This window comes from Melanaphis sacchari, unplaced genomic scaffold (assembly GCF_002803265.2).
Source record: "Melanaphis sacchari strain LSU unplaced genomic scaffold, SCAv2.0 Contig395_pilon_pilon, whole genome shotgun sequence".
NCBI classification, from domain to species: domain Eukaryota; kingdom Metazoa; phylum Arthropoda; class Insecta; order Hemiptera; family Aphididae; genus Melanaphis; species Melanaphis sacchari.
In genome coordinates this window covers 208,862-232,133 of record NW_020271251.1, presented here as the reverse complement: position 1 = coordinate 232,133, position 23,272 = coordinate 208,862, and the positions used below count along the sequence as shown (strand labels likewise).

The following is a 23,272-nucleotide window of genomic DNA, read 5'->3' as shown; positions in this document are numbered from 1 at the left end:
AGTACATTATATTATAATTTATAAATTGCTAAATAATTTTCATACATGTTTTTTTTTTAATACATATTATAAAAAACAAATAAAAAATAAAATCATTTGAATAAAATATTGTATATTTTATGAACATTACTAATTTTTGGGGCCACAACATTTTTTTTTAACAACAAGGGATCTATTTTCAAAGTTTGAAAACCGCTGTTCTAACACAGCTTATAGAACTCTATGAAGTCTTAATGACAATAGCTCATAAATATTTTTAACTTGAACAGTAGTCAGTATTTAAAGTGTATTGGGCAAGATTTGTTTGAACCTAGTTCAAGGATAATCGCACAAATGTCAGAGAGTTATTCTTGCGGCTAACCACCAATTCTTTTCAAGATAACTATCTAACTCCATTAATTCCCTATGCCCATTTGCCAAAGTTAGCATTAGAGTTCCTTCATATTAAACAGAAAAACTACTCCTTTTTATATTCCTTTATTTTCTACTATCTGTCAAGTTTTTTTTTTATATCCGATTATTAAGGCTTGCCTAAGAGGAGCCATTTTTTTTGGTTTAACTTCTTTACTTTTGTTTAGCCATTGTTCTGGTTCTATGCATTTTTTGGTACAACCAATATGTATATATGATCTATATTGTATAGGCCAGGGGTCACCAATTAATATTTTTGAAGGGTCATATTAGGAATCTGAAAATTTTTCACGGGACATCAAAATTTTAAGTACATATTTTTAACATATAATGGGTATTATTTTAAAATTGGATGTAATGAGAACATATTATATTATTAAATATATATTACTTATCCTTTGTCTACGGGCTGGATAAAATATGTTCGGGGGCCGCCATTTGGTGACCACTGGTATAGGTAACCTATTCACTATTGTTTCATGTATTGAGTATTTATTTGTATCATTTTTTATAAATAAATATTTAAATTTAAATACAATTATTCTCAGCCATTCAATTAATTCCTCCCTTCCAATTGGCGCTGATAAAATGTAATTATAAACATATTTCAACTAAGTTTAACACAAAAAATGAAACTAAACTCTGTTCAATAAGAGAATACACTGATTCTGCATGTTCACACTTGACATCTTAACGAGACAGGTTCCATTACGGCAGGGTGTTGCATGAAAATGTGTTGAAAATGGAATACCTAACTGATTTTTGTTAGACCATGAAGTATTTTCTTACTAGACAGAAAATAAATATTAAGTTAAAATCTCACAAAGCATAGACAAATGTATTAACTGACTCAACACGTTAATATAATCATCTTATAGGAACTGATCATCAAATAGAACACTCTAATGATCGTTCAAACTGGTCTTTTTGCTGTTATTAAATAGGTATTAAGATATAATTAAGAATTATATTTTATGTATTTTGTTTAAAATATTTTTGATACATAATATATATCCTCTATACTAAATGGGGTTTATCAAAAATAGTTCTAGTTAAATGGAAGTTAATATTTTGAAAAAATAGATTTTTTTTTAATATTATGAATTAGAGCCTTCATGTTAAATAATATAATTTAACAGTTATGTGAAGTATTACATTCTTAAGTATCCAAACACTTAGAAAATAAAAATATTTTTAAGTGTTGATAGGGTTCATATAAAATACTAAGTTTGTATAAATTATGTAAAAGGTTGAATAATGTATATATTTTTGAAACATTTTTGGTTTCTGATAGAGCAGAATATGTTACTAAGTATTGAACATATGCATTTTTTGAAGATAATTATTAAAAAATATTTTGAAAAGTAATTATTTAATTTTAAATTCAATATTTTATATTATCATGATAAAATAAAATTGTCAATCATTGTTCTTTAATTCGTCTTGAATACCACATTTCAAATTGATTGGTAAAGAAATATCAAAAAATAAAAAATAATATCACAAATTATGAAAATATAATAATTAACTACAATTAGATTAAAAATACAATGTGTTAGTGCTAAGAGATATTACTTTATATTTCAATGTGATGAATTTGTATCGCAACAGGGTTTTCAGGAATATCAAAATATACATTTTGAGATAAATTTCAAATTTTTAATCTTTTTGGTATGTGTATGCAATTTATTTTTTTTAAACAACAACACAATTTTGTTTTATAGATTTGGGTGGAATATTTATTACTAAGAGATTTTTGTATAAAAGGTTTTTTTTTAATTACTTAATTGGCAAATGCAATTTAACATAGAAATTTAATGTTTATGAATAACCTATGTATGACAAAATTTTAATTATGTTTAACTTGAAAATCCAAATAACATCTCCAACATTATTCAATAACTGTTTATAGACACGTAAGATATTTATAAATACTTATTTGTTTTCACAATTTGAAAAAAGACCAAATAAATGCTGACACATTAAAAGAATTTTTAAAACATTTGGAATTGCTTGGAATATCAACAATCAAGGCAGAAACTTTGAACAATTTATTAGGTAATTAAAACTAATAATTACAAATAAATGAATCTTTATTTCGAATTTAAAGTGTGTAATTTTTTATTACCTTCAATATTTAGCTATCTTATTTTATAAATATCAATAGAAAAATGAAAGTAATTCACAAAAACAAATAAATGTTTATTCATATCCATCTGTTTACAATCATTAAAATTTTCAGTTATTATTTGATTTTTGAGAATAAGTTGAACATAGTTAATGCTTATTGTTTTTATCAAAAACAGATTATTAGTAAACATTAACATGAAATTTCATTTGCTAATTTTGTGATTAGAAAAATTTTTAAATACAAAAATTGTTTAAAATAAAATACTCTAAATTGTGTTGTCATTTAAAAAAACTTGTACACGCACATACCAAAAGAGTTAAAAATTTGAAATTTAACTGAAAATATATATTTTGTTACTCCTTTTCATCTCTGAAAACACCAATCCAAAACAAGGTCATCCAACTGAAATATTTAGTGGTACCTCTAGTATAAACATACTGTACAACATATTTGATACTAACCAATTTTTTTTGGATAATCTAACTTTAAATTGTTCATCACTTCAATAAATTCATCTAAAGACTTTGAGAGACGTGGATTATAAGTCTTTTCTTCTCCAATTGTTGAAACGGTTTGACCTAAAATACATATTTAATGTAAATATCTATTATTTTAAGATTTTTATTTTAATGAATAATATTAACATGGGCGTCTCCAAAGAGGGGGACGAGACGGAACACTTGCCCTCCAAGAATTTTGTTCTATAAATATAATGTATAATAATAATACCTAATTGTAATAATGACAATACATAAAATGTACTATAAATAAAATGTATAAAAAATCTTCATTTATTTTTTAAATTAATTTTGCTCCCCTCCCCCCAGAAAAATGTCTGGAGATGCCCATGGATATTTATTAGTATACCATCTACTAAGTAATATCTAATTATGAAATTTAAATTATTTTTAAAAGACATTGGATGTAGATACTGGGTTTGATCAATATTAATTTATAATGTAAAGTACAATAATTTTCAATCTATGTATTGAAAATATATAAAATTACTTTAAAACATACCCGTATAATCATGTGCAGGATATACTTTATAATAATCTGGTAACGAAAATATTTGTTCATGAATAGAATTGTATAAAGTTTTGGCATCACCTTCTTGAAAATCAGTACGTCCACAACCACCAATCAATAAGCAATCTCCAGTGAATGCTATTGCTTCATCGTGACAAACAAATGTAATACAACCTAAACATAAGAAACATAATTAAGATTACAACCTTACATTATTATAAAATACATGGTATTAATTGTATTAGATAAAAGATAAAAGTAAATTACTTAAAATAAAGAATTTGTCAAGCAATAAATAAAATAGTAATCAAATTTTGATGTGATTTTAGTGATTGAATTATTAAATATTATTAATATTTAATTATCATAATAATATAAATTTAATATTTATACAATATTATGATAATGTTATAAATATTTAAATCAATACTACTTAAGCACAAAACCGTATGAACAAGTACAAATACACAATTATATCTAATGTCTATTATAATTAATCAACATACCTCGAAAAGGTGTAGGTATATTAAAATTCATAATAAACATAAAGTTTTATGATCTCACAATAATGTTTTTGAATCATAAAAAAATAATGAATACTATTATTTAAAATGCCAACTAGATCCAGTTTGCTGTTTAAAATTACCCACAAAATTGAAAATCAAAACATTTTTAGGGCCACAAAAAGTGATGACAGACAAAAAAATAAATACATTAATCGCTCTGTTTAGAATCTAAAATATACATATAGGCATCTAAATGATAATAATTTTTTTGTACAATGTAAATTATTTGTGTAGCAAATTGTGTTTTTATTTGGATCCATATTTTAAACTATTTATCAACAATTATATTAAACATTTAAATATAATATAATTATATTTTTTATATTTTTAAATAAATGTCTACTGTCTAGCTTATTTTACAATGTAATATATTAAAATTTATTATTATTATAAAAATCTAATACTTGATATTTTTTGTTTCGATTAATACAACTAAGAGTAATATCGTACTCATATGCATGAATTTGTAATTTTAACACAAACAATTTGTTACTGATCATGATCAAAAGTTATTGAATATTTACTTTAAAAATCTAAAATAAAATAACTGAATTCCTATATTATGCACAGAGTGGTACTTTAACTGCACAGTTTTCTCTGGATGTGTTTTGTGAACGGAGTTTTGTCTTCTTATCTCTAATCTATAATACCTACTAATATAATATAAAAATTATGATAAAATGATAAACTTACAGTACCTATTAATGAAATTATTGAGTCCAAAATAATAAAAAGTTAAAAATTAAATGATGTTTCAAGTAAAAATAACATGTATAGTTACTCTTGAGATATTATCATTATAATAAGTTAGTACTAATTATAGTGATTTAGTAAAATTATAGATAATATAATAAAATAATCTTACAAGTCAGTTTAATCCATTTTATCCAAACACTACCCAATTATATAATATAAAATGTCATTAAATATTTACCATTAGTATGTCCTGGAGTTTGTCTAACTTCAACAGAGTATCTTCCAAACTGTATTTCATCTCCCGATTTCACATATTTATCTGCTTGAGCTCCACTACATAGAGAAATAATACTTTCACATGTTGGTATTAACTTCTTTAGTTCACCAGTTCCAGTCACATGATCAGCATGTACATGAGTATTGGCTAAAACAAAATGATTTCTATATTATACATAATAATTCAAACATCAAATCAATAGATATATTTAAGAAAATAGAAAAATACATACCACAGTATAAAAGATTCAAACCAAGTCGTTTAAGTATTGAATGATCACGGTTTACCTGTTCGATAACTGGATCAATAATTATTGCTTCCTTTGCTACATAATCAGCCAATAGATAAGTATATGTCCATGATTCTTTATCAAATAACTATAAAAATAAAAACCTTAATAAACGTAAGTATAAAATATTAAAAAGTATAAAAACAAAAATAACCTGTCTTAATACAAATGTATCTTGAGCAAGTCTACAGTTATTCATCACGGATGCTTTTGAAAATCCACGATACAAATTTATATGATTCGGATGTTGTCTAAAAAGTTGGCTTATAAAATTAGCTGCTATCATAATTCCATTAAAGAAATATTATTTCTGAAAAATAAATAATTAGTATTAGTGACCGGTTAGTTTTAGTGTACAAAAATTACTAACATGTCAAAGTGTCAACTATAATAGATAAAAAATAATCATATTATATGATACGTAAGGCCAAGGACAAATTTTATCATTATTGCTAATTCATATGTACTCTGTGTTTAAAATCCTCTTTGACCAAAATATAATAATTAAAATATATTTGTTTACCTACCTTAATCTCATAAATGAATAAAATATTATTATATAAATAAAAAATTATACTAGTATAAAGTAATGAATAAGGTGACAGGTAAATAGAAGTTTATACTTTTTCAGGCTTTTCCAAATTAATGATTTCTTTGGTATTCAAAAATATTCATGTTACTTTATTGTCTTTGAGCTGTAATTATTGTAAATATTGTTTTTTTCATCATTGTATGCAGTTAATCTAGTTGTTAGTTTATATAAAAAAGAAATTATGTCAGATCTGTATTTATTATGGCAACAATAAAAAACACTTGAAGAGTGTAGCAATAGATAGGTAGTATATATCTATAGTCATAATAATATATTAGTTATTTTTTAACAACTAATATGTTTCATATTATAATATAATAAAACATATTAGGTAGTTCAAAATAGGAAATTACATTATAAATTACATCAATTAACTGGCAACCAACTATGAAAATTCAAATTTCAATTGACTAATGAATAATAAATGAAACTGTAAAAACTAAAATAATTATTAAAATGCAAACATTTCAAAAAACGAACAACAGAACAGACAATAACGAAACAAGTTAACACAAAAAAATAACCACACATTTATAATCTGTATTTTGTTAAGATATCATTTTTTTTGGTTTTTACTTATGGCGGGAAACGTTTCAGATTTATACATCTATACATTTTTTTATGATTTTATAATATTTTTAAGATTTACAATGAAAAAATTATCTACATAATAATATGTCTGTATATAGGCCAATAAAAATTAAAAATATTCTTGTAGATAGCTTTGATATTATGCTTTATCGTTTATAACTTAATAATAAATATTCCTACAGGGGTATAAAGTATTGGTCTGCGTCACAATCGGCTATCACCATTGTTCTGTGACGTCATGATTTGTGAACTATTATGAATTAAATTAAATAAATCTAATTAATTTTAATATTGTTATCCACAGTTGAAAATTACTAATTAGCATGACTAATCAATAATTCGTGTTATCATCAGTTTAAAATTCAACAATTATGTAAAATATAAACATTTCCAGTTCTTTTATTAGTGCAAAAAAAAAAAACAAAAATAAAAAATTGAAAAAACAAGGATTTTTTCGCTAATTTAATTTTTGACAAAATTGATCTTGTTTTGGTGTAACGAATAGTAACGAATAATCATAAATACTAAATAATTTCACAAAATGTTTTTATTATCTTTTCATATTTACTTTACAATTTTCAAAATATTTTGACTATTTTAAGCTATTTATAGGTATGAGATATTTTAATTTTTTCAAGTTTTTTTCTTGAAATTTCGATTAAAAAGATTTTCTGAAAATAATACAATAAGCAATTTTTAATTTTAAATTGAGTTTATTAATTATTATTTTAATTTTTATTTAAGTAATGACCGATTAGCTATCATTTCAACGATCGCTATAACGTATTGTTTTAACGACATACATATACTTAATTTCTAAGTGAACAGTCTCAAGCTGGTAAAAATGAGAAGAGAAATTTTGGCTATTTTTTATGAAAAGCGGCAATCAACTTGACCACAACCAATTTGATGTCAGATAACGGATTATATTGAATTAATAAATCAGAAGTTTTTTGAGAAACACTTTTAAGCAGGTCTTGAGGGATTTCTTCATAGGGGAATCGGAGGCTGACTTGTGATATTCTCAAGGTCTAAGAAAGCATTATACTTTAAAATAAATACTTTTTAAGTTTACTTAACCTTTGAAAAAGTTCACCTGTAAATTAGAAATCGAAAATTTATTATTTAATTTCCCATATATTATTATTTTTTGTATCTTGGTGTTTGGTTTTCTTGAAGGTTCTTTCACGTGTAGTCTATAAAATACTTTCACATAGAAAAATAAAATTTTATTTCCGTTCCTGTATTTAAACACATATTTATAGCCTTACAGGAACTGTTATGATTTTCAATAACTTTGGATCAAGAACATAGAGTAAATCAATTTCTGTTTATTCACCGATACGAAAAGAAAAAGAAAAATGAACTTCATTACAAACACACAGTTAACATAGTGGAGCAAAAAAAAAAAAAAAACAAAACATAAAGCTTAATTATTGAATACATTTGGTACAATTCTCGTTAATGTACTTACATGACAGGAACATTTAAGAAGTTAGCATTTTATAATTGGTACAGGTTGATGCCGGTCCTAATTAGTTTTTAAGACGAAATTACATTAAAAATTTGATCTATTTAAAAATGGTATCAAAAATTGGTATCGTCATAGTATGTAATTAAATTTATTACTACATAATATGTTTATGTATTTACCGGAGAGTTAATGTTTGAAAATATGTCCCATTTGTAGATAATTCTTAAAATAATAATAATTATAATTAAAAGTAACCGATCATTGTAAATTTAAAGACACGTTATAATATATTTTTTTACGATATAAAAAAGAAATATGTTGAATTTAAATCATAGACATTTGTTGTTCGGGTATAGATATTAATTTTAATACTAAATACTAATTAATTATAATTCATGAGGTAAACTATATAATATACATTAATTTTGTGTAAAATATATTTAATATTATATTATTACATACAAGTCATACAACGATAAATTGGATGGGTGTTTAATATATCTTTTATAAATTATATAGCGCTATCTAGGGTATCAATCGAATACAATATAGCTTAAACCATTGATTATAGAATAGACTATTCTATAGTCTATTCTATAATCAATGCTTAAACAAAAATTTAATAAAATTTGGACGAGGAGTATACCATAGGGCATAGGCAATTTATTATACAAACTGGCTATAGCCCATTGGTCCATATACTCGTATTATAAGGATTTCCTTATCAGTGGCTTGGTCAACTGCTGACTTCATGCCATACATTTTATTTTATAAAATTATTAAGAAAATATTTGTAGTTTGTAATCATAATAATATGATATAGTACGTTGGTTGGCTTTTTAGCGTTGAAGTTTGTAAGTAATCACTTACTTAAATTCTCCATTTATTTTTTTGTCTCATTATTGAGGTTAAATATTTATTTAATTCTTATATTTTTATTATTTTTATTTTATTACTTGTAGTTGGTTAGATCAATATGGAATCCATTTCAACATCAGTTCCACCAGATATTCCAAACACTGATGACAGTAACTATAAATATATAGATGGAGTATGTTTTTACACAGATCCAAGTACTAAAAAAGAGTATATTTGGAATAAGGAAAAAAAATATTGGGTTGAAAAAGGCTTTGAAAACTATGAATATGACGACATTTCTAAAACATACAAATATACTGATAAACAAACAAGTAATTATGTCTAACTTACATTTAGCAATAAATAAAGTTTACCAATCATTATTTTAATACCTGTAAACATTAAATTATTGTTTAATTGCTTCAAATCCAAAATTTAACCAATAATTTGTCATTGTTTTTGTCAGTTACAAACAGATATATACCTAGTAAACTATATATTGTATACAGTTACTTTTATTATTATTATTTAATTCCATGGATAAAATAATTAAATGTTTATTTATAAATAAAATATTATTTTAGAAATTTCCTATTTGTGGGATTTAAAGTCTAATAAATGGGAAGTTCAAAAAAAAGAAACAATAAGCTTGGTAGAAGAAAAAACCTTTGATGATGTTAATGATGGAGAAGAATTTGATGATGATGACGAAAAAGGAAGAATTCAGCGTACAGTAAAGCGTCAAGATATGAGTAAAGGAAAGTATGGGCATGATGGTTTAACTCAAACTTATACTGATCCAGCTGATGGAACAGTGTACATTTGGGACAGAGAAAAAAATGCTTGGTTTCCTAAGGTAAATTATAATGATTCTTAATTTTATTACATTGTCTATTCTTATAAGCTCTAATTAACTAAATTCAGTAACATAGCATAGGTACATATTAATTTGGTATATGCGTTGAAAATGTATAGATTACGGACTTGTGAGAGACACTGTTCTTAAACCACCAAATAGCTAAATGTTATTTTTAATATAACTATAATACAACTTTTAGATAAGCTTTTATCATAAGACTCGCATTTGTACTGATATTAGATTAGTTATAATAGACTATAGAGCAGTGGTTTTTAACCGGTATGCTGTGGCACATTAGTGTTCCGCTATATATTTATTGATAGTTTTATCAGTTTTATTATTTATATTTGATAAAAACTAATGAATAACAAATATAAAGATAGGCTAAATCAATAATCATATTGCTGTATGAATTTTTTAGGAGATGAAGGGTGCAACATAGATTGAAAATGACTGCCATAGAGTATAAATTATTAATCTAGCACAATCGAAGGGTTCTTTAAGAATGGTTTATATAATATTAAATAACATTTTCATCAATAAGAAAACATTAAGACTTATTGAAATATTAACTTATTTGTACAAAAATTAAATATCTAATAATAATTAGATTATTAAGTAGATTTAAAAAGTATAAATGCTAAAAATTCATAGAAAAAATAATTTAACTATTAAAAGAATCGCCTTTGAAAATGGATAAATTATTAATTAAATTTTTTTTTTCTAAAAAAATTATTGTAAAATCAATACATTCATTACATTACTCAAAATCTAAAATAAAATGTTATTGATAATTGTTCTATGAATAAATTATAAGCCTTGTAAAGAATCGTGTACATTTAATATTTATTAACATTTTAATAAATTGTATTTAATATTATGTTAGATTGATGATGATTTTATGGCCCATTACCAACTTAGTTATGGATTTAATTCAAATGACAATTCTGCTGTAATCGCAAATAATACAAACACATTAAAAACAAATACTATTGAAGCTCAAAGTAAAGAGAATAAATCTGAATCTACCTTGAATGCTCCTGGTATAAAACCTGAACCTGAAAAAAGGAAACTCCCGCAACTTTCTGAACCAAGTAAATTAATAAAAAAATGTATTTTTAATTTTATAAAAATAATTTTTTTAAACTAATTTGTAGATTGGTTTGAGATTGACGAAGAGCATAACACAAAAGTATATGTTTCAAATTTGCCATTAGATATAACTGAACAGGAATTTATTGATTTAATGCAAAAATGTGGATTGATCATGAAAGATATTGACAGTGGTCAAATGAAAATTAAGCTTTATACTGAGCGAGGCACAGACATTCTTAAAGGAGATGCTCTATGCACATATATAAAGGTATTAAAAGTATTTTTTTTATAATAATAATATTAACGCTATGGTTAAAATTTTAATAAGCTCTATAATTTCTTATAAATTATAACAGGGAGTGTTATTTATTTAATTTTCAAAATTTATATCCTTTATGATTAATAATAAATATATACTGTTAAAATTGGTTTTATCATATATTACTATTTTTTGTGATATTTAAATATTGGTTAAAGTTTTTTTTTAACCAAAGGTTAAAAATACATACATTTGTTTAGTTCTTATATATTGATTATTAAACCTATAAAACTATTTAAATGTATTGTACAAATTATTTGTACTTTGGAGTTGACATAGTAGTATGTTATTGTTTATTTTACTTAGTCACAAAATTATGTTCAATATTTTAAGACTATTTTTTAATTATTAAAAACTTGTAATGTTTATATCTCAGTGATACAGATAAATAGCTACACTGTTAATGCACTACTCGATGATTTTTTACACTTTAAAAGATATTATTGGGGTTACAGGTATCATAATAATAATATAATATAATATTATTTTTGTATTTAACTGGTTAACTTATTAATAGTTTATTTAATCATATAATTATAATTACTAAGTTTGTGGACGGTAATATTAAATTTTATAAATTATAATTATCAGGTTTGCTTTATAGTAATTATTTTTTCATACTAAGAATAAATATTTGGTAACCTAGCAAAAATTTAACTATTTATATTTATGCTCTACTCTTATTAGGTTAGAATACTTTGTATTACATTCTGTTAGTATTTATTTTATTATTATTTTTTTTTTTTTAAATTAAGCTTTGACTTCATAAAATTTTTTAACAAATTATGTAATTTAATTTAAATTTTAATACATAATTTTAAAATTTGTTAAATAATAGTTGCGTAACTTAAAAGTGATAAATAGGAAATATTTCAAATATTCTTTAAATAACTTAATACATATCACTAAATTTAAAATTTATTATTTTATCTTTTATAAATATTTAGTGTAAACTCTTAAGTTCCTAAACTTTAATGTTTTTACATTCTGGTTGAGGTTTTGTTTCACATATAAAATGTTTTTTTTGTAAGCAGCTCTGTGCATTCCATTTATAATCAATACTTGGATTTAGTGATAAACATTGCCATTGATCATTTCTGCCATTGTTAAAATGTTGCATTGTTCCAAATCTGTTGTATCGAATTTTACGTCCTGATATTGCCCATTTCCATTGGTCTTGGCTCCAATCATAAATGCCTCCTATCCATCTTTCTTTTGTTTCTAAATAAACCAGTAAAAAAATATTTACATTAATTATATTATTTGGATTAAAATTTAAAATAATTTCAGAATATTATAATTTTAAAGTTTGTCTATTTATTTTCATTTATAATACTATTTAAGTGTTTAATTTTAATTTAGTATGATTAATACTGTTTAATAAAAATAACAATAAATTGTTAAAAAAGAAAATCTTTACTTAATAATTAATAACCAGAGATGAGCACATAAGACACAATTAGCTCAAATCTAATATTATTAATAAGTAATGACAATCAATAAAATGAAAATTAGTTTATTATCCGAATTTATTCATTATATAATAATTAATTATTAAAATTATGCTCTTAAAATATTATACATTTTTTGTGCTTTAAACAGAGTTAATGTGTACAATAAGGTAACTATAGATCAGTACTATGATCTATTATTTTTTATACTACATAATTATTTTTCCTATTATATGGTGGTTAGGTTACACTATGTATTTTACAGTAATAGTAAGCATGTAAGGTTATCATCAAGACAAGGTACATCAATTCATATAATATGATATAATTCTCACAACGCTGCTGTTTATATATAGTTCTAGTAATATTAGTATAAGTCTATGAATATCATGTACACGATACAAAATACAGTATCTTTAATATTGCCCATTCTTGGTAATAAATATTTCTTGCTTTTATTAATAACACTAATAATTAAATAAATGAATTGATTAGAATAAAACTGATTACATCTATTAGTTCTCTTTGTTAAACTTTGTATAATACTATTACTATATCTTGCTAACCTGGATTTTTCTTGGATAAATGTTATTATGAATATGATGTATTCACATTATAAATTATTTATATCATTATATGATATATAAGCATATTATACTTAATTTTATTTATATTTAGTAGTCAGCCTTTCTTATTAAGTGAAAACTAGGATTTAAAAATTGTAGTATTTGCATGTTTTTTTTGTGGATTATTAGATTTTTTGCTTAATTAGCTATCTAGAAATTGGTTGACACTATGAAAGACAATATAAACAAAAAAGTAAATTGTGTATATTTTTGCATATTTATGGTTTTTTTTAGTTTTAAGGGCATAGGTACTTTTTTATTTTACAATTTTTTGGAGTATTTTTATTGAATATTAATAATAATACAATTTAATATTTGTAAATAATTTTTATATGTATTTTGAGAACACAGTTTTTTACTGCATACTGACATATTGTATAATTGCTATTCAAATTTTTAGTTGGTTTAGTAAAAAAATAACATTTATATATTATTTTCTCTATATAATGTTCCATCTCCAATTTTTTTAACTAGGTATAAACAAATATTTTTTATACTATTATAATAATTAGAATAATTTAATAAAATCAATATTTTTAAAGCTATTTATTATTAAAGTTATTTTTAAATTGTTTTAAAAAGTTTTTTCAAAATTAAATTAACAAATAATACAATTTTTTAAATAAATTCACATTATTGAAGTGAGTAGTGCCAAAAGTGTACAGTGTACACGTACAAGTACTTTAGTATCTGAAGATTGTGTATATTTGTATACCTATACATATTTGTTATTTAAAAACATTGAAACATTGTTATTTATTTGTATTACTTATAATGATAACTACTCAATAGATTAAAAAAATTACCATTTTTTTTGTATTTTAAAAATTTTCGAATATTATGATTTTCCACTTCTTTTGTAAGCACAACAAGTTTACTTTCTTTTGCCAAATATTTGCATTCAAAAAAAGCTTCTTGCCATGTTGCAGTTTCTTTACTTAAATAATAGCAGTTACTTCCAAATTTTGAAAATCCATTTTGACAACTGTATATTAATTTTGATTCACACATATAACATGCAACTATAAAATAAAAATGAAATGTATCCTTGTTATGAAAAATGCGTTATTTTTTTTTAATTTTATTTGAACCTACCAATTATTATTAAATAAAGATAAACAATTTTCAACTCAGCTGTTATTTTAAAATTCATTTTTATTTTGAAAAAGTATAAAAAAAAAAAACTTTAAGAAACGTTGTTCCTTACTTGATCAGTTACACTTTAATACTAAAATATATTTCTGTGGACATCACAGGATTACGGTTTTTTATTCATTATTCAACCTTCGGGCGAGTTTTGATCATCAAACCAATTAAATTATAAAACATCGCGCTATGAATTCCAGTAAATATTGATACTAATATTTAAAAAAAATAATAATAATACATATAAATAAACTAGTTATGTTTGGTAGGTACTGAAACTTACATAATTATCTCAATTTTATATTTTTAATAAGTGGTATTTTATATTACATTTTCTTATGTATTTTATTTTAATAGACTAATCTTTATTTTTTTAAATTTGAGAATACTTTTTGTATTTTGAAATTTTCATTCTTTTAAAAACAAAGCTAAACGTAGATAAGTGCCAAGTGGTCATATAAAAAAATGTCAACATTTAAATTAAGTACACTATTTTTTTTTTAAATCCCGATTAGTATTAATTATTCAAAAATAATGAACAAAAGCTGGTATCTTATTTTTTAGATGTATTATTTGACTAATTTAAAATTTAAACATTTGCATATTTACGCATTTTTTCACAAACAAATATATATGGCATATTAAATAAATGAATAAATCCATAAAAAAAAAAAAATAATGGTTAACGATTGTATAGTAGGTATTATTTTTTAATCTTTTATAACTATAAATATTTATAAATTTTAATAGCGTGACATTGAAGATAGTTGTACTATTTTTTAAGCAATGGCTAATGATTAGTCATTATTTCATCGATACTCATATTAAATACTATCGAATTTTTAGTATAAAAAAATTTCATAAACATATTACATGTACTTCATTTAACTAAAATTTATTTATAATATTTAAGTTGACGAAATAATATGTCTTTAATTTTTCTTATTCGGAATTGTATTGAAAAAATGGTTAAATCGATTGTATCTTCTGATTTTAAAATTTTAAATAAAACTTTTTTTGTTTTTTATTTTTAGTTCTACAACTATTTACATAATTTGTAAATATATTTTTATTGATTATTATACTGTTGGTTTTTATAAATACAGATATTACCTATGTAAATATGAAACAATATTAAATGCTTAATATTTACAAATATTATCAATAATAATCGTTATGTAGATTCTCAGACATTTCCCCCCAAGACACTCCTAAAAAAACCAATATAATTTGCATGTTAACGCCCTTCCTGAAATAATTATTATCATTAAAATCTATACATTGTTAAACTGTTATAATCTACGTGAATTTTTTCTACGTAAATACCACTCCTCAAAAGCTTTTGTGTTCATTGTTATTTCGTACCTTGGTATTAAATGTAAAAATTAAATTGTATTTACGATAATAACGAAAATTTATATTTAAACCGTATGGAGCGCAAATCGCAAATATTAAAATACTAAAAGAGCAATGTTTAATAATAGTGGTTAAGTAAATAGGTTTCAATATCTTAAGGTTTTCCATACGTTCTAGAGGTACTTTAGAGAAATTTGATGTTTCCTTCCAAGTGCAATTTTATAATATACGTGATTATAACTTAAAAATTATGTATACTAATTGGTATAGTATATTACTATATTTGTGGAGAATTTCAAATATTTTAAATACTTTTTGCGGGTTTGATAAATCGGATTTCAATTGTTCTTTTTTCAATTAATTTTGTTCAAAAAAAAAAAAAATAAATAATGGTTTGAGCTTCTGAATTTTATTTTTTAAGTAGATATTAATTTCCTTTTCAAATTATTTTACACTGTTTACAGTATTATATATTTAATATTTATATTCTATAAACTACAGATGCCAATGAATAGAAGATTGCAACTTCAATATCAAAAGTATAATAATGTTAATGCAATCTGTAATCATTAAGTTTTTGTATTTTCCAGTTAATTATGTAGGTAGCATATTATGTATATAATAATATACATACTAGGACCTAACTTACTTATTACCTTGATTTCTTTGGGACTCAATTTACTGCTTTCAAAATGTGCACCAATTATCGTGATAGTAATTTTCCTAGCTCGTTTTTTGTCTCACAGTAATTGGGTAGATTGTGTGAGATAGAGAGTAACGGCATTCCTTATTTCGTTTTTCGTTCGTTACTTCGGAACGTTAGAGTTAGATGGCTGGTTGTACAAATAATTTGTTTAGTACAATTTTAATATGTGATGTATGAACGCATTCCATAATTTTTAGAGTATACCCATGGCCCATAATCATAATTAGATTTGCTGATGCCTCAGCAAATAATAGTTATTGTATCTCTCTACAGAGAGACTCTATCCGCAAAAGAATGAAACATTTTAAATTTTGTTTTTATTCATAATTTTGAATTACTAATTGATCACATATGCTGACAACTTTTCATTTTCTTTTTTTCCAAGAGTTTGAATGGTTTTATGAAGTCATTTTGTTTTTATTCTGCCGTAGTTATTGAAAATAAAAAGTTTTTACGATTATTTTATTATAATTGTTATTAATATTTCAGCAATTGAAACATCTTGATAAATGTTATTACTATATAGCAATTATATTAGTTTAACATGTAATTAAATTATGGCCTATGGGCTATGGGTGTGTGAATGACTATTTTATGAAATAAATATTGTTTTTTTTATATTCGTACCTATACACATAGTAGTGACTCATGTATTAACTATAAAATGGTAAATACTATTTTTTACTTTTAAATTTAAATTTCACAGAATAAATATATTTATGTCATATATACTTAAGTTTTAGAAGTCATGAGTACACAATTTATTTATTTCGTACAATTTTGTTCTGAAATGTGCACCCCTAAGTAGTACACGCTCTAGGATCTGCGCAGTAAACCCTATCCATGAGTTTATTAGCTATTGTTATTAATTATTATATTCATGCATTTTAAATTGTGAATAGTAATGGAATTAGGTAATAGATAAATGTAATACAGTACACACTAATACAAAACATTTATGATTAATAGTAGTACACTATTACCTATCTACCTAATGCGTTGAGATAAGTTAATATATTTTAATCTATTGGGGTTCTATTTTTGTGATGGGAAAATTCGTATTATAATTGTCACGCTCTTATATTTAGCTTTGTCTCGGTTCTAAAAATGGTGGTATTTTAATTATTAATTTATTTAATTTTAATATTGAATATTTTAAAATTTCCCTTCTTAAGTTTAGTTGACGATTAAGAAGTTATTACGTCATTACAGCTGCACGTAGAATGTATAGGATAACAAGGACAATTTTTTTTCTTGTAATTTATTCAGGGCCTTATGCCCTCATAAATACGTCTAAGGTCTACAATAAATATTTCTATCAATTATCCGTTAATATACACATGGTATGAGGTAATGCATTATGCTAGTATATTACACAAGTTCTAATGTTAATCATAATTCATACACCATGAGTTATTACGTTTATATACGATAACATCATAGACGCCAATTACTTATTGACAGATAATGTAAGAAATTCATAAAGTTTACCCTATAATTTTCAAATTCTAATGAAGATATTTAACTTAAAAAAAAATTGTATAGGAAAAAAACGTAGTTCATCGATTAAATTAAAGTGGATTTTACAACTATGATTTTTATTGTTATTATCTGTTATTTATTTTTAGAAAGAATCAGTAGATCTAGCATTAAAGTTGTTAGATGGTTACGTATTTCGTGGAAAAGAGATCCGTGTGGAAAAAGCAAAATTTACAATGCGCGGAGAAAAATATGACCCATCATTAAAACCAAAAAAAAAAAAGCGAAAAGACAAAGAAAAGATAAAAAAAATTCAAGAGAAGTACACAATTTTACTATATTAAACAATAATCTGATATACATTGCATATTAAATTCTTAGAATAAATTGATTTGTTTTTCTCAAGGTTATTTGATTGGAGGCCTGACAAAATTATGGGCGGAAGAGGAAAACATGAAAATGTTGTAATTGTTAAAAATCTATTCGAAAAAGAAACATTTGATAATGATGTTTCATTACTCTTAGAATATCAAAGAGATCTCAGGGAAGAATGTTCAAAATGTGGCGTAGTAAAAAAAGTAGTTGTGTATGATGTAAGTATATAATAATTTATGATAAATTTCCAGTTATTATTTTATTTAAACTGTTTAATACCTATTTTTTTTACATTGTTACCTCATCTCAAACTTTAATTTTGAATTTAGATTATTAACTCCTGTCAAAAACTAAATTATACTTATGTATACTCTATTTTCACATCATGTAATATATTATATCATATTAAATAAAGAAAATATAGAGTAGGCGACCTGCCAACTAAATCTTGCTTGTAAAGGGAAAATAATTGGACAGCCAAAAATATTTTTTTTTAATGCTGATTTTTTACACATGATAGACATTTGATCTATTTTTAAGATACTGTTCATTGTTTATCGCTATTTGCAATAATAGTTATAATAACACAATATTTATTAACTAATATTTAAATTCTTTCTGGTTCTCAAAAATATTTTATCTTATTACCTGGATCACCATAGAATTTAATTGACATACTTTTGATATAGAGATATACGAGTATGTCTTGATGTCTATAGATTTTAGGGTTTGAATGATTAAAATAAATTTGAAGCATTAAGTAAAACATTTTTAGATGCACAGATCAATTATCAGGTATCCAAGATTAAATAAATAAAACTATGTTGAAATATTTTCAAACTTATAAGTTAATAGAAATAATTTTTAATTATATACTATTTCTTCTTTTTAAAGAGACATCCAGAGGGTGTTGCTCAGATTAATTTTAAGGAACCTGATGCAGCTGATGCTTGTGTGCAACTATTAAATAATAGGTGGTTTGGGCAAAGAAAGATTACTGCTGAAACGTGGGATGGAAAAACTAAATACAAGTGTGTATAATCAATTTAAATAATTAAAAACAGTCAATTTTTAATTATAATTTATATTTAAATATTTTTTTACTTTTTAGAGTTACTGAAACACCTGAAGAAACTGAAGAACGTTTAAAGAAATGGGAAACATATTTAATAACCACAGGTAGCACTGAAAAGAACGATGGTCATGAATCTGATAGTGACTCAGTAAAAACGAAAAGTGGCGGAGAAAGTGATGATGAAATGCCATCAACTAATCAGACTACGAATAATGAAAAAGGTTTTTATATAATATAAAATAATATATAATTAATTATAGGTAATAACAAATTTATGAGATATTATTAAGTTAAAAAATAAAAATAAAATATAATATATTATAATAATTATTTAATTTACAGATAAGACCAAATCAAATTAGTCTTCTCCAGCAGGTATAGCGTCTTCTAATCTTTTGTTGAACTTAATTCGCAATTCAGTGGCCAAATCACCTTTAAGTTGATCTTGCACAAACCAACAAGACACATCCATTTGTACCTAACATAAAACAACGAATTATATTACTTTTAATTGTATTTTTTGTGTAAAAAAATTATTTGGACACTTATATGGATTGTAAGAATACAACTTTTAATTATATCTCAACATAATAAAACACTAGAGAAGAATATTAAAGACATATTTACAGAATAAAAAAAAAATTATTTTGTATTATTTCCTAATTCTAGTATAGGATAATATTTTGTAATACATTCTAAATAGATCCTAAGTGCCATTATCCTCTTTTATAAAATTATTTTTATTTCATTGAATTTAACATTTAAAAAGTAATGTAATAAATTCATAATTTAATTATATTTATTTGATTATCTTAAATAATAAATTTATTTAAATCTATTTTATTTTTTACACAAAATAAATTTTGCATATTAACTTCCAATTTCATTTTTATCATAAAAAATCAGTCTTCAAGTATCCAACTAATAGTTATAATTTATTATACTACACATGCCTATTTTAAATAATATATCATAAATACCATTTCACATGATCCTCTCAAGGCTCCACAAAGTATATTGCTATATTTGAGATTTTGATAATTATCTGGCAGTTCAACAAACTCAGTTAGTGGATTAGTGTCAAATGTTAAGGAAAATTCATCTCCAGCAGCACTCCAATTAGTTAAAGCCGGAGTTATACCCAAGTACATTTTAAACGCATACTAAAATAAAAAGATTATGATAAATTATGAATACTTCAAAGTTAAGTAATTAGGGACAAAAAAATTTAAATATATACACGACTCTAACCTGAATTTTATCTGCAGTTTCTCTTAAGTCATAACATCTTCCAGCATTAGTACGTGCTAAAAAATCTTCAACCATTCGTACTCCAATATTATAACCCATTCGATCTAACTGTTTGTTTACATCCTCAACATTTTCATAGTCTTTCATTAATTGTGACACTATGGCTCCATAAGTTAATGTAAATAACTCGGAATTCTGGAAAACAATTAGTGAATTAATTAACATTTGAATAAGTATGATGTACTTACTATATATATAAAAAAAAGAAGTATAGTAGCAATAATAGCATAAGATTTAAAACATTTAATTTTAATAAGTATAATATTTAAGAAAAAAGTAATGAATATTCCTAAATCTTGAAAATTAATTATATTATAATAAAGTTGGTTACCAAATATTTTATCAATACTATAAAAATTTTTTTTTGAATAAGTCAAAAATATTTTTTAACAAGTAGAAAAATGAACTAGGAATGTCAATGGTCTGTATAATAAATGACTGGTGTTGAAGGTATCTTGTTGGCTGTTTTTAAATAGCGAATAGATTTAATTCTAATGATATTAGTTCAATTTGATGTTACTTGATATGAAAATAATTTGGTATCAAATGGAATAAATACTTACAACTTTCTTAACGTCTAATCTTGTGTTCTGTCGGGACATGGTAACCGTAGATAATCGTAGACAAGATAATAATTATACAAGACCAAAGATTCCAGTAACAAATATAACAGAATAGAAAATTTAAAATTCTATATTTCCACTAATAACTTGAATTTTTTCGTAAAGATTGGAGAATTTTTTTATCAGTTTCTCATCTGTTATAATCACTTTATATGACCGATGATAAAAAGATAATATTATCACAGAATAATTTCAGTGATATTATCTTAAATAATGATATTGTGACTTAATAAAAGTAAAAATATCTAAGTGCTAAATTTTTAAATAAAAATAAGAAACTTTACAATGTGAAGTACTGAATTGTCTTCACTCTTTATCGGCCACTTGATAGCGTAACTTAGGAATCTGTATGATTAAGTTGTGAGAAAAAGTAAAATAAAATTTCTTGAGATTATAGAATTATTTTGATTTTTATGGTCTGATGATAATCAAAGAATTTTAAATGTTTCCATTTGTTAAAAATGCAATAAAATCTTGATTTAAAATTCAAAAAACAAAATAAATATGGAAAATTTATTCGGATTTCTAATATTTCTTTTATCCAAAATTCAAATGTTGATATCAGGTTTGTTTTTTTTTAAATAAAAAACATAACCTAATAATATTGTAATTTGTACTTTGTTTACTTTTTGATGAATGATATAGATTCAGATTACCGGTAAAATATTTCTAGTTTTTTTCTGTTGAGTTGTACATAATTTTAAAAGTTAAATAATTTAATAAATACCAGCAATATGAATGACGCTGATACTTATAAATCGTATTTAAAGCGCACAGTTTATGTAGGTGGATTAGCTGAAGAAGTTGATGATAAAGTATTGAGATCTGCGTTCATTCCTTTTGGTGATATAGTCGATGTCCAGGTAATGTTCTCATCAACATGTAGTGTGTAGATCAGTATTGGTTTTCATTAATAAATATAAATTATAAAATGTATTATTAATTATAGATGCCATTAGACTATGAATCTGAGAAACATCGAGGATTTGCATTTGTTGAATTTGAACAACCCGAAGATGCATTGGATTCTATTGACAACATGAATGAAGCAGAGATATTTGGCCGCACTATTCGTGTTAATTTAGCAAAACCTCAAAAAATTAATAGAGGCTCAACCAGACCTGTATGGTCGGAAGATGACTGGCTTGTACAGTATGCTGGTAAGACATTGGAACCCAAGGATGATAAAAAAATTGAAGAGGATAAAAGCAAAGACGAAGCAAAAAACCCACAAGTTTATCTCGATATTAAAATTGGTAAAAAGGATGCTGGTCGAATTATCATCATGCTACGAGCTGATATAGTGCCACGTACAGCAGAAAATTTCCGTTGTTTATGTACTCACGAAAAGGGCTTTGGGTATCAAAACACTACATTTCATAGAATTATTCCAAATTTCATGTGTCAAGGCGGTGACATTACTAATAACAATGGTACTGGCGGACTATCAATTTATGGAAAAAAGTTTGATGATGAAAATTTTGAACTAAAACATACTGGCCCAGGAGTTTTATCTATGGCTAATTCTGGGCCTAATACAAATAGTTCACAATTTTTCATTTGTACAGCTCGTACAGAGTGGTTAGATAATAAACACGTTGTGTTTGGCCATGTGTTAAGTGGTATTGATGTCATGAAGAAAATAGAGAAATGTGGGACGAAAGCTGGTTTGCCAACTGAAAAAGTAATAATTGGTTCTTGTGGACAGTTAGCATAATGCCATTTATATTGTAATAAGATATTTTATATACATTAATTTTATATTTTACTCATTAATGTAATTTATCTTTTTCAACATGTATTAATTAATTTTGTAAATTATGTATTTAAAAATTAAATGTTTTAAAAAAAATACCAAGTGTAATATTAAGTAAAATAATGTTACTTTCTTAATTTATCATAAATTAAAAAATGATAACTTTATTTTATTTTACTTA

At 23.9% G+C, this 23,272-nt stretch overlaps 4 protein-coding genes across 6 annotated transcripts; 2 read left to right on the top strand and 2 right to left on the bottom strand.

The window, feature by feature from the left end:
* Positions 1 to 1,766: 1,766 nt before the first annotated feature.
* LOC112597224 (persulfide dioxygenase ETHE1, mitochondrial) lies at positions 1,767 to 6,445 on the bottom strand. Of its 3 annotated transcripts, none has more exons than XM_025343186.1 (7): positions 6,357 to 6,445; positions 5,554 to 5,709; positions 5,343 to 5,487; positions 5,072 to 5,257; positions 3,563 to 3,745; positions 3,004 to 3,120; positions 1,767 to 1,892 (listed from the first exon to the last, which is right to left on the bottom strand). In XM_025343186.1, exons 2-7 carry the CDS (start codon positions 5,683 to 5,685, stop codon positions 1,831 to 1,833), a joined length of 825 nt encoding a protein of 274 aa, XP_025198971.1. In that variant the 5' UTR covers positions 5,686 to 5,709; positions 6,357 to 6,445; the 3' UTR covers positions 1,767 to 1,830. The 3 variants fall into 3 exon arrangements, with proteins under 3 accessions (XP_025198971.1, XP_025198969.1, XP_025198970.1); XM_025343184.1 differs by lacking the exon at positions 6,357 to 6,445 and adding an exon at positions 6,023 to 6,188; XM_025343185.1 differs by lacking the exon at positions 6,357 to 6,445 and adding an exon at positions 5,770 to 5,814.
* A 2,217-nt stretch (positions 6,446 to 8,662) lies between these two features.
* Positions 8,663 to 20,019, top strand: LOC112597209 (HIV Tat-specific factor 1 homolog). Its single transcript, XM_025343161.1, has 10 exons — positions 8,663 to 8,910; positions 9,019 to 9,246; positions 9,499 to 9,770; positions 10,660 to 10,867; positions 10,931 to 11,136; positions 18,101 to 18,273; positions 18,358 to 18,544; positions 19,221 to 19,357; positions 19,438 to 19,622; positions 19,744 to 20,019. The coding sequence occupies exons 2-10, from the start codon at positions 9,033 to 9,035 to the stop codon at positions 19,761 to 19,763; spliced, it is 1,602 nt and encodes a 533-aa protein (XP_025198946.1). The 5' UTR covers positions 8,663 to 8,910; positions 9,019 to 9,032; the 3' UTR covers positions 19,764 to 20,019.
* LOC112597210 (trafficking protein particle complex subunit 3) lies at positions 19,700 to 21,464 on the bottom strand. Its single transcript, XM_025343162.1, has 4 exons — positions 21,276 to 21,464; positions 20,653 to 20,847; positions 20,382 to 20,564; positions 19,700 to 19,879 (listed from the first exon to the last, which is right to left on the bottom strand). Exons 1-4 carry the CDS (start codon positions 21,312 to 21,314, stop codon positions 19,760 to 19,762), a joined length of 537 nt encoding a protein of 178 aa, XP_025198947.1. The 5' UTR covers positions 21,315 to 21,464; the 3' UTR covers positions 19,700 to 19,759.
* A 485-nt stretch (positions 21,465 to 21,949) lies between these two features.
* LOC112597211 (peptidyl-prolyl cis-trans isomerase E) lies at positions 21,950 to 23,130 on the top strand. Its single transcript, XM_025343163.1, has 2 exons — positions 21,950 to 22,198; positions 22,285 to 23,130. The coding sequence occupies exons 1-2, from the start codon at positions 22,070 to 22,072 to the stop codon at positions 23,050 to 23,052; spliced, it is 897 nt and encodes a 298-aa protein (XP_025198948.1). The 5' UTR covers positions 21,950 to 22,069; the 3' UTR covers positions 23,053 to 23,130.
* The last annotated feature ends 142 nt before the right edge of the window (positions 23,131 to 23,272 follow it).

What these genes read in the sequence shown, in the direction of transcription:
- LOC112597224 (XM_025343186.1), bottom strand. Translation starts at nt 5,685, where the DNA reads ATGATAGCAGCTAATTTTATAAGCCAACTTTTTAGACAACATCCGAAT. An exon ending in TTTGAATCTTTTATACTGTG is followed by an intron (nt 5,258 to 5,342) that starts GTATGTATTTTT and finishes ATTTTGTTTTAG; the next exon opens with CCAATACTCATGTACATGCT. An exon ending in TCCTGCACATGATTATACGG is followed by an intron (nt 3,121 to 3,562) that starts GTATGTTTTAAA and finishes TATGTATTTTAG; the next exon opens with GTCAAACCGTTTCAACAATT.
- LOC112597209 (XM_025343161.1), top strand. Translation starts at nt 9,033, where the DNA reads ATGGAATCCATTTCAACATCAGTTCCACCAGATATTCCAAACACTGAT. An exon ending in ATATACTGATAAACAAACAA is followed by an intron (nt 9,247 to 9,498) that starts GTAATTATGTCT and finishes ATATTATTTTAG; the next exon opens with AAATTTCCTATTTGTGGGAT. An exon ending in AAAAAGTAGTTGTGTATGAT is followed by an intron (nt 18,545 to 19,220) that starts GTAAGTATATAA and finishes TTCTTTTTAAAG; the next exon opens with AGACATCCAGAGGGTGTTGC.
- LOC112597210 (XM_025343162.1), bottom strand. Translation starts at nt 21,314, where the DNA reads ATGTCCCGACAGAACACAAGATTAGACGTTAAGAAAGTT. An exon ending in GATTAGACGTTAAGAAAGTT is followed by an intron (nt 20,848 to 21,275) that starts GTAAGTATTTAT and finishes ATTGTTTTCCAG; the next exon opens with AATTCCGAGTTATTTACATT. An exon ending in TGAGAGGATCATGTGAAATG is followed by an intron (nt 19,880 to 20,381) that starts GTATTTATGATA and finishes GTTTTATGTTAG; the next exon opens with GTACAAATGGATGTGTCTTG.
- LOC112597211 (XM_025343163.1), top strand. Translation starts at nt 22,070, where the DNA reads ATGAATGACGCTGATACTTATAAATCGTATTTAAAGCGCACAGTTTAT. An exon ending in GTGATATAGTCGATGTCCAG is followed by an intron (nt 22,199 to 22,284) that starts GTAATGTTCTCA and finishes TATTAATTATAG; the next exon opens with ATGCCATTAGACTATGAATC.